This window comes from Castanea sativa, chromosome 4 (genome assembly GCF_040712315.1).
Source record: "Castanea sativa cultivar Marrone di Chiusa Pesio chromosome 4, ASM4071231v1".
NCBI lineage: Eukaryota > Viridiplantae > Streptophyta > Magnoliopsida > Fagales > Fagaceae > Castanea > Castanea sativa.
In genome coordinates, this window is record NC_134016.1 from 10,473,062 (window position 1) to 10,484,275 (window position 11,214).

The 11,214-nt window shown below is 33.6% G+C and overlaps 1 protein-coding gene and 1 long non-coding RNA gene across 2 annotated transcripts; one reads left to right on the forward strand and one right to left on the reverse strand.

The window, feature by feature from the left end:
• Window positions 1–3,706: 3,706 nt before the first annotated feature.
• LOC142630644 (uncharacterized) lies at window positions 3,707–10,174 on the reverse strand. The gene is made up of 2 exons (XR_012843372.1): window positions 9,852–10,174; window positions 3,707–4,364 (listed from the first exon to the last, which is right to left on the reverse strand). It is a non-coding gene; the product is annotated as an uncharacterized LOC142630644 (long non-coding RNA).
• LOC142630643 (3-oxo-Delta(4,5)-steroid 5-beta-reductase-like) lies at window positions 5,058–6,437 on the forward strand. Its single transcript, XM_075804671.1, has 2 exons — window positions 5,058–5,744; window positions 5,887–6,437. The coding sequence occupies exons 1-2, from the start codon at window positions 5,069–5,071 to the stop codon at window positions 6,342–6,344; spliced, it is 1,134 nt and encodes a 377-aa protein (XP_075660786.1). The 5' UTR covers window positions 5,058–5,068; the 3' UTR covers window positions 6,345–6,437.
• Window positions 10,175–11,214: the final 1,040 nt, after the last annotated feature.

Here is an 11,214-nt window from a genome sequence, read left to right on the forward strand (position 1 = left end):
ATAAAGTCTTTAATATAAAATTTTTAACTTAATTTTAATGTATGTTTGTATACTAGTTAAAGTTATATTAAACTTGTGTGTGTTTGTTTCTATAATAATTTTTTTTATTTATTTAAAAGAATGGGTAATTGTCTCACATTATTTAAAATGGTGTGTTTTTGTGTAGTATAACTTCTCCCACTCTTCCTTAGAAGTTATCATAGCTTTTGTGGTAGAACCTCTTTCCCTCTTCCTTGTGTGTGTGTGTGTGTGTGTTTGTTTCTAAATTACTAATAGTATTTTATTAAAAATATATATTAATGCTTTATCATCAAGTTAACAAATAATTTCAAGTATAAATTGTGGGGATAAAAGAGCCGAGTAGGAGTATTGGGCCGTGGGCCATGCCTGTGGATGCAAAGGAGCCTGAGGATGATCAAACAGTAAGATAAGTATGTGGGTTAGTGGGTCGAGGACAAGGACAAGGACAAGGACCAATAACAACGAACAAGTGGTGTCTCCCGAGGAGCAAAACTTCCTCGGGAGGCATTGTAGAAGTCTGGAGTCCAGCCACTTAAAGAATACCGTGCAAGAGACAACCATACTTTTGAAGATAAACTTCAAAGAAAGGAGTCAACAGTGAACTAAGAATATCTAAGAAGAAGGCCGCTACCACCACATTAAATATTTTGCACCTAACCAACTAGCCGCATTTATGTGGAAATGACGCCTGAACAGTGATATTCATCCTTAAAACTACACATAAAGTTTCTAGGAAAGTTCTAATGGGACAAGCATCCAGGAAATCACCTACATAGTCAACAGGTGGAAGGTTGAGATTGAGAAAAATAGGACTACATAAGGAAAAGACCCCCATGAGAAATGGGCATGTAATCAAAAAGAAAAAGAGAGAACTCCTTGTACTTAAAAGAAAAAACTTGGGTAAATGTAAGAACACTCCCTTCTCGGACTTAACCGAGGAGCATAATTCCATTCAAATTGTGTTTTTCTTATTTTTTTGACACGATTCCAATCTGTTGTGGCCCATATCTGACTTACTGAGTCCCTTACCTATAAAATCCATTCTCTAACAAATATATTGATTTGGGCTTGTTGGGCCATTACCCATATTCTTTGGGCTAAGGGTCTTACTTTAAGCCCTTACATAAATGTTCAACGCCAGATCTAACATTGAATAATTTTTTTTGTAATCTCGTTATAGATTTCTTCATAATTAATTACTTTTTCCTTTACCTAACATGATATAATTTATTCTTAAAGTTGTTATATTTTACTTTTTTTTTTTGTTTTTTTGTTTCAATAGATCATATAAAAAACATGTGAATATAAAAATTCTACATAACATTAAGGGTTTTATATTAATTTTACATAGAATGAGCAAATGACTTTCTATGTTAGATAAACTAGTATGTAACTCATGTTTACGCACGAGAATTATAAATTGTAGTCATGCTATTGATGTTAGTTTGAGTTATAAAACATATATGATATTAGTTCGACTAGGATATTTGGAGGTACCAAAATAGTTTTTTCTTGCAATTTTCATGATATTAGTTACGCCAAGTTTCTCATTACACTGCTATTATGTATATAATTTTGAAAATCACTATTGAATACTACATATACAGTATCAATTCACAATCACTGCTCGTGAAATTCTATTGAATACAACACAAAATAAAAGAATAAATTGGTCTAATAGTATTTCCTAAATTGAATAGAGATAGGTGCAAGAGATCGTTTAACTTAATTACAATTTATAACGTTCAAGATCCTGACATACAAATTATCTAAATAGAAAGTTAGAAATAGTATAAAAAATATGTTCATTAGTACTGAGAAAAAAATAACACCAAAAATAAAAAAAAAATTTAATTTGTATAGAAAACTAACAAAAGCAAAATTCAATTTGAACCTAATTAAATTTTCTCTAAGAGTTGGTTATATATATATATATATATATATATATATATATATATATATATATAGGGTTGGGTTCAAGTTACACCTGGTGTAACCATAAGAAATGTTACACCACTCAATAACTTGTTATTGAATTAATATTTTGAAAATCTAACCGTTGAATTACGTGTTCTATATGTTCTTAACATGCATGCTAATTTTCATATCAAACGGATGTTATTTACCATTTGATTCATAAACTTATCTTTTATGCATTATTTCAAACTACAAATAATTGAATTTTAACAATTGATTGATGACATAGCTATTAATCTTTGATCACCTTATTATTTTGCAAGCATAGAGAATATATGAAAATAATTTAGTCTAACGGTGGATTTGTTAATATTCGAATCCAATTAAAAAATATTTGACTGGTGTAACGTTGCTTAAAGTTACACCAGGTGTAACTTGAACTCTACCCATATATATATATATATATATATATATATATATATATATATATATAAGGTCAGAATTTGCACCCAAATCCAAAAGTAAGAATGGGATAGGCTCAAAAAGCCTAATACAATGAAATTTGTAGAGAGTGGGCTTGAAATCTAGGTTTTAGTAATGTTAAATAACAGAAATGATGGGCTAGATTACAACATCATGCACATTGGATTGTTTATGTAATAGAAATTATCCTCAAACTCAAGCCGAGGATGATAGATATTATCTTTCACTCTTTCAAAGACAGATTACAATTATAGATGCTAACGTGTACAATGTTTTTTTTCCTTTTTTCTCCGATCCTCCTCCTTCTTGAATGTCTTCTTTTGCTTTTTATATCATCCTCATTCTTCTCCCAATCTTCCACGTAGGGATTAGTTTATTGATTTAGATACTTGTCCCATCAACTTATCCCTGAAGTCTTTGGAGGTAACTGTAAGGCTGAATCTTGATGCTTAGGCATTATTTTCCCATTAATGCAGCCAGAGAGTTAGCTACAGAGCATTCAATGCGGTAGTGACAACTTTATCTTAGATATTTCGTAGCCTTTCTTCTTATCTTGTACATCCACCATGCCTACCCTTACTTATAGGATTTCTTAAGATATCGCGTTTGGACGCCAGACAGCCCTTCATACCTCGACTTTACATAACCGAGGATATACTCTTCCTCGGACCACCTTCTTGGATAACTTTGATCAGACATCGCTTCTTTATCCATCAGTACTGGCTCTTGAGTTGATATTCCCACATTCTCAGACCATTCAGTGTCCTCGGATTGAGCCTCTAGCCCAACACGTATTCCTGGACCCATTGACCCCACAATATATATATATATATATATATATATATATATATATATATATATATATATATATATATATATATATATAGGTTTTGTATGGTTTATTTATATTGAACTAACTCACTTGACACAATTTTTTTTTAAAAAAAACCTTACATTAGTTGAGACACATGATGCAAAGTTAAACTCTAATTGAATTTCAATTTTTACACTAAATTAATTAACCTGGTACAAAATTTAAAAATTTAGATTAAATAAGACATGTGACATAAAATTAGACTATAATTAAATTCTAATTTAACATCTAATTGAATTTTCTCTCAACTTTACCTCTCTCTCTCTCTCTCTCTCTCTCTCTCTCTCTCTCTCTCTCTCTCTCTCTATATATATATATATATATATATATATATATATATATATATATATTAGTAAAAATTTATGTTACTTTTAGTTAGTTTTTTTTTTTTTTTTTTCCATACCATTAAAGGGAGAATTATATACACAGGTGCATTACAAAAAGCCAGCTGGAACCTGGCAATAGTAGTGTTGTGGCATCTGTGTAGCCACTTTAGTTACAGACCAAATATCTTTCACAATAACACGAGGAACCCAAAAAATATCACAAAACAATCTGAGTCAGGAAGTAATAGTCTGCAAGCCTAGTGCTATCCATCCAATCCATGACACGTTCCTTCTTGATGGTCTGCAGGAGTCCTTTGCTATCCGTGATGAACAAAACATTCTGAAAACCTTGTGCTTTGGCTGCCAATCCAGCTTCAATAACAGCCTCCAAATTCCAAAAGAGCTCCAGTGGCTGATCTAGCAGTAGTGCTTGCTACTCCAAAAAACACCTTTTTTCCCTGCAAAGTTAGAGCTTCATATACAATACCATATCTACACTACCTCATATTCCTGGCTGTTGCAACTTTGATGATTAAGTTCCAGTCCCTTGTTGTAAGCTGCTGCCTTGTGTTGGGATTTCTGCTATTGCTTCTTCTCGGGGGCTGACTGCTTGAGAAAGAGGCCTTATACCTACAAGAGAACTTTTGAGCAATTAAAATTACATCCATTGGGCTAGGGACGATTCCTTGGTGTACCACTTTGTTCCTATAGTTCCAAATCGCCCATAAAGTGATAAAGACATCCTGCAGATAAGACATAGAGGCCACATCCCTCAAATCATGCCTTGAAATAATTTGTTTCAGCCAATCTTGAATAGACAGGTTAGTAAAATCTGAAGAATGGAGAATTGCTTATGGTTCAATTTTCCAACTTACTAACTCATGTGACTTATAACTTTTCTTCGATTAAAGCAACTTTTGTTCAATTTCCAACTTACTAGATTAAAGCAATGTTAAGTCATAAAATTATGGTTAAAAAGTTTTCAAAGTCTTTCAAAGTAAAGCAACAAATATTTCGTCACATCCTATCCTGATGTGATATTGTCTTCAAAGTAATGTTCAGATTTAAAGGGGAAAAAAAAAGCGCTTAGAAAACTACTTTTCTATTCAACTTCATCAACTTGCGACAAGGTTATGACTAATAATGTAGTTGTAGTCTTGTAGAAGAACTGCAAGAGATAATAATTTAAGATATTATATAGTTTAAGGATATACATAACTTAGTTTACCGAAAAAAAAAAGTCATACCTAACTTTGAAAAATTAATTGGTCCACCTGAGTGATTTCACTCTTGTTTCTAACAACTATACTGCATACTGCATGAGAGTGGGCCCAAAAACAAATTGTTTCTCCCCAAGACGCCACACTATATATATATAACAACATCAACGCCTTCCACCACTCATGTCTTATACCCAAACCACTTGATCAAACTCTCTCTCTCTCTCATGGAGCTAGTGGACCCTAACACTAACACACCAGTTGCACTGGTTGTGGGAGTGACAGGCATGGTAGGGTTGAGCTTGGCGGAAGCTTTAAAGAGTCCAACAGCCCTTGGTGGTCCATGGAAAGTTTACGGATCAGCTCGCCGCCCCAAGCCGACATGGTTCCCTTCCTCCACCCCTGACCATTACATAACTTTTGACGCCTTGAACTTTGATGACACACTCAAACATCTGTCCCCAATAGCCTATGAAATTACCCATGTCTTTTGGGTAGCAATCCAAGTACGTGAAAATGAAGAATCTAACGTAGCTGCCAACTCTACCATGCTTGAAAATGTTATTAAAGCTCTCAAATCAGCCACACCTTCACGACTATGTCATATAACATTGCAAACCGGAACCAAACATTACATGGGTCCGATCTATGATCCAGTTCTTGGAACCCAACTTGTGCATCATGAACCTCCATTTCATGAGGACATGCCTCGACTACCCTACCCTAACTTCTATTATGCCTTAGAAGACCTTTTGGCTTCATACTCACCATCACTCACATATTCTGTGCACCGCTCTTCTATAATAGTTGGTGCATCCTCAAGGAGCTTCTACAATGCATTGCTGACTCTATGCGTGTATGCGACTATCTGTAAATACCAAGGCTTACCCTTTCGATATCCAGGTATTTAATTATAATTCAAATACTCCCCCTTAATAAATAGAGCATAGCACATGAGATTTCTAACAATTTAAATGAGATGCAGAGTATAAATTTGTGGAATTAGAAGACGATGAGTTTAATCACTTAACAATAATTTTAACAGGTACAATATACACGTGGGAGAATTTCTGCGATATGTCAGATGCACGTGTGTTAGCTGAGCAACAAATTTGGGCTGCGGTGATGGATAGAGCCAAGAACCAAGCCTTTAATTGCACCAATGGTGATGTTTTTACATGGAAGAGCTTATGGAAGGTGTGTTGTGAGGTCTTTGATGTTGAGTTTGTGCCATTTAATGAGAATGAAAAGTTTGATTGGGTTGGGATGATGAAGAAGAAGGGAAGGGTGTGGGATGAGATCGTTGACAAGTATGGTCTCTACAAGACCAACATGGAGAAAATTGTTTGTCCAGAGGCATTGGATGCGGTTTTGCATTTTGGTTTTCCACATGTTTGTAGCATGAACAAGAGTCGTGAGTTTGGGTTTTTTGGGTATGCCAATACATTGAAGAGTATTGACTTGTGGGTGGGGCGATTAAGAGACATGAAAATAATACCTTAGTTATGAAATCATGATTGCAAAGAATGTAATAAAATAATTTCTTAGATTAAAGTTTCACTTGGTGTAAGATTCTACCATGCATCGTTGTATTATCTAGAGGTGAAATGAAATATATGGTAATCTATTTTTTATTTTTTATTTTTGAGTAAAATAAAGCTAGCTTTTTTTTCATATACAAGTTACAACAGGATAGGATACCTTCTATTTGGTATGAAAATGTAATGATCAAAAGTACAAATTTAATATAATAAATCTCATAACTATAGACTTTTTTTTCTTCGAGAACACCATAACGTGGCTATAATTTGACAAAATTTAGAGTATAACTATAACCAGTTTGATATAAGACAAAAACAAGATAATAAAAAAGGCGATTATCATATATATATATATATATATATCATGTAGAGCATTTTGGCATATTTTTTGTTGAAGTGTAAAATAGTAAACGTAAACAAGCGCAGTATAAAAAGATATTTTCAACTAAACCAATATCGTATAAAGTGCAGCTCATATAAGCAAAATTCTATACAGTATACATACTTTTCCAATATAATGAAGAACTAATAATGAAGAAAGTTCATTTATTAAAAAATAAATATATATAATGAAGAAAGTTCTTCACAGACATCGGAAGCAATTATTATATGAATTAAGGTACCCAATTTTAGGTTCTGAACATTTGATTGCTTGGGGAGATCATAGGTTTTTGATTAATTGAAATTTTAAGATTGTAATTAAAAGGAGACTTGATTTTCTTTTAAATTAGGGTTTTGGTATTTTAAAAAGATATATTCAAACTTTTGGGGGACTACTGGCCCCACAACTAGACCTCCAGTTGGGTTAATTAGGTTCAGGTTGGACCTAATTGGGTTCATGTGAGATTGGGTTGGGCATAAACTTCCGGATTGTTATTTCTAGATGAACCTTACTTAGTCTTTGACAAGTTAAGTTAACCTAGAATCAGCCATATTGTTTTCGCATAAAAAAACTACTAGTCACTAACCCATAAGAGATAATTAATCAACCTCACAGTAAAAGAAAAGGCTAAAGGAATCGATAAGAGGTCGATTTGTCCATCAAGAAGAAACCTAAAAGAAGAAGAAAAAAAGAAGAAGGGAAAACTACCAGCAAAGAATTGTAATTGTTTGTATGTTTACTGGGCTTGGCTCAAAGCTAGAATCCAAATTTAATTTTGCAACAATAAAAACATACAACTTCATATTAATTGTAAATCAACCTCACTACACGAATCTAATTTTCGCTCTACTGTATTTTTGGAGATCATGCTCCTAAACATATTCAATGTGTCAAGAATTTCAATAAACACTATTGTCATATCTATCTTTGTTCTAGACATTTAATTTACACATAAGCCAATAGCAACTGCAATTAGACAATCTTGACCCAAGCATTCTCCTTCTAAAATCTCATTTCTTTCCTTTAAACCTGCACGTCAAAAGTGATTTCTAGATAATATTACATTTACACAAAATCTAAGCAACCTAACTCACCTTACATCTTATAATTAAGCTAATAAAATCTTATAATTTCATTTTACAACTATAGCGTCTTGCTCATTCAAAGGTCGTACTCAATGCACAAAACTTTTGCTCATTAAAATGCATATGATTAGGTTTTGCCTTTCGTAGTTGTGTGCTCTTACTATGCAGAAAAAAAAGAAAAATAAAAACACCTTAAGGCTTTCTTGGATTTTGACATCTTATAACATTGCACATCATCAAACAAAATCAGCATGAGATAATGTTATTTCTATGAAGTGAACAAATCTGAAACAATTCATGAATTAAAAACAAAAGATTCAAAAGCAGAACTCAAAGCTTTTTGTCATATAAGCAAAATCACAAATTCTCTTTTTAAATAGCCCGCATTTCCTACATTTTTTTACAATAATTGAAAGAATAAAAAGAAAAAAATCTCTAATTTATTTTGATTCAATTGCATGCTAGGAGGATATTATTCTTAGTAATATCATGGTTTACACTTTTGTCAACATGATTCACACACACACATGCAAAAAGAAAGAAGTGAAAAGGATGGTAGTCATATCAATAAAAAATGATGTGATCATTCAACCGAGCATCAACAATTGCATGAATTAAAAACAAAAGATTCAAAAGCAGAACTCAAAGCTTTTTGTCATATAAGCAAAATCACAAATTCTCTTTTTAAATAGCCCGCATTTCCTACATTTTTTTACAATAATTGAAAGAATAAAAAGAAAAAAAAACTCTAATTTATTTTGATTCAACAGCATGCTAGGAGGATATTATTCTTAGTAATATCATGGTTTACAATTTAGTCAACATGATTCACACACACACATGTAAAAACAAAGAAGGGAAAGGATGGTAGTCATATCCATAAAATATGATGTGATCACTTAATTCAGTGCCATTGAGCACCCATTCTCTTGCAATAAATTCATCAAAAAACTGATATGCGTCTTTGACTAACATTGTTCTTTTCAAAGTAAGGAAAATAACCTCCAAAGACTTAACATGCTTTCTCACCAAAGCATCTCTAATGATGCTAACACAAAGTGTGAAGAAAATTATGAAAGCATTAAATGATTATAAACCAATTGAAGAATGATCCATACATGCTAAGAATGTCCATATTTAGCTGGGATATTACAAGCAAAAGAACAAAGACAAAGGCAAATGCAAAACTCAAGTGATATGATCGATACTGGCTAAGAACTACAATAATTCTTTGCATCAAAGTGGTAAAGGTTGAGCATGAGAAAATCAATTCATAGGCATTAAATAATTATAGATATAAACATGTTCGGAACTCTGTTTTAAAAGAGTTCAGCCACAGAAAATTACAAAAGGCTACAAATATAATTCCTATGTCAGTATTTGTTGTTGAAATTGTAACTTGGTCTAAAATATAAGTTATATAACTCAGTTATATATGATTATGCAAGATGGGCATGGTATTAGATATTATAAATTTGAGGAAGAGATTTAGAGAGAGGGTTGAGAGAGACTTAACAAATAGCAAGCTCTAATGAATGCCTTTATCATTATGCAAAATCAAATGGCATATTACATATTTTTAAATGAATTTTAAGTTGGATGATACCAAAAAAAAAAAAATTCAATACCAATGATGTAAACTTTTTTTTTTTTCCTGCAAAAGAAACAAAAACGTTGAATTTATGGCTTGAGTGAAACTTACAAAATACAGATTGTGTTTGAACAAAGTAAATTAGCCAAACAAACTCTTAGAATCATAAGGAAGAAAGGACAAACACAAGCATCAAATCATCAACAACAGGTTATTAGCCTCCAAAATTAAATCTTTAACTCCTAATCCTTTACAGCTAAAGACATAGGCATAAGTCCACGCTAATCTAAAAAAAAAAAACTAAACACAAAAGCTGCTGCTCTTGGCCTAATATGCGGAGCACTTATCCTAAAATAAGAAAGATTGCTGAAAATAATAACATGTAGATAGTCTTTTAATTGAAATTCTTACCTCGGGTTCAGAATTTGCTCTTCAAAGAAGGCTGGCTTCAATTGCAGATTCTTTGATTTTAGCGTTGGGATTCAGATTTTGCTCTCCAATCTCCAATCAATCTCTCAAGAGAATGAGTCGCATAATAGGTCCAAGTCCGGACTGTGGGTATTAAATCTTCTTAGGTTTATTAGGTTTTATGTATTATCGGATTTTGTGATGGCTATGATGGGTAACGACTCAGTCATGGGTGGGAGAGATGGCTATGGTGGACTATCAGGGATATAGAGAGAACGGTTGGTTTTAGACTTCTAGGGTTTTTTGTTTGAGTTTGAGAGATAGTTGGGTTTGGCCAAAATGGGCAATTAGCCACAGTTGTTGAAGAATATAGTTAGTAGGCATTGGTGTGAAAGTAAATATAATTCTAACATCTCGAGTGGAAGAGGGTCGATTTTGGGAGTCAAAATCGAGTCTCAAAGACTCGATTTACAAACCACCTAAAAAAAAAAATCCCAGAAATCTCTGGGTCGTGCCACCTAGGTCGCGATCTGGGTCGTGACCCAAGCGCGCAGGTCGCGACTTGGGTCGCGACCCTTGCGAGACCTGGGTCGTGACCCAGGCGTGCAGGTCGCGACCTAGGTCGTGATTTGAGTTGCAACCTGGGTCGCGCGGCCTGGGTCGCGCGGCCTAGGTCGCGACCCTTGCGCGACCTGGGTCGCGACCCAGGCGCGAGACCCAGGCGCGCGACCCATGCGCACAGGGGGTGGCGCTGACTGGGTAGCGCTGCCTGGGTCGCACTGCTGGTCGGCGACGATGGGCCTGTGGTGGCTGACCTTGTGCCGGAAGACAGATGCATGAGGAAATGAAACTCAGAAAAAAAGAGAAGGAAAATAAGAAAAAAAAAAGTGAAAGTTGTAAATCGAGTGTCAGATACTCGATTTTCAGGTAGAATCCACGTGGAAAAAATGCCACATCAGACTTGATCTGACCATGAAAATCGAGTCTTTGAGACTTGATTTATAGCCTAAAATCGACTCTCATACACTCGAGATGTTAGTAAAAAATATAGTTTAGAAACAGTACCTACTAATTATAATGTTTAAAAATTAATGCTAATGGGCCATTTTGGCCGTTGGGTTTTAATAAGAATCGAGTTTGTAATTTGCATTTGGTGGAAAAAAAATTATTATTATTTATATAAGTTTTTTTTTTTTTGAGAAAGAAATTGATGGATTTTATTAATGTAGTTCAATGATATTTAATTGTAAAATCGAAACAATATTTGATGGGACATCTTTCATTTATATTTGAAAATCTAGTATGCATAATGCATTTTTAGTCAGACTATAAGCCACCCTATTGCCTTTTCTCTTAAAGTGAGAAT

Bases quoted from the DNA above. Each gene is read 5' to 3' on its own strand.
- LOC142630643 (XM_075804671.1), top strand. From the start codon at position 5,069: ATGGAGCTAGTGGACCCTAACACTAACACACCAGTTGCACTGGTTGTG. The intron at 5,745-5,886 runs GTATTTAATTAT...TAATTTTAACAG, and splicing joins CTTACCCTTTCGATATCCAG to GTACAATATACACGTGGGAG.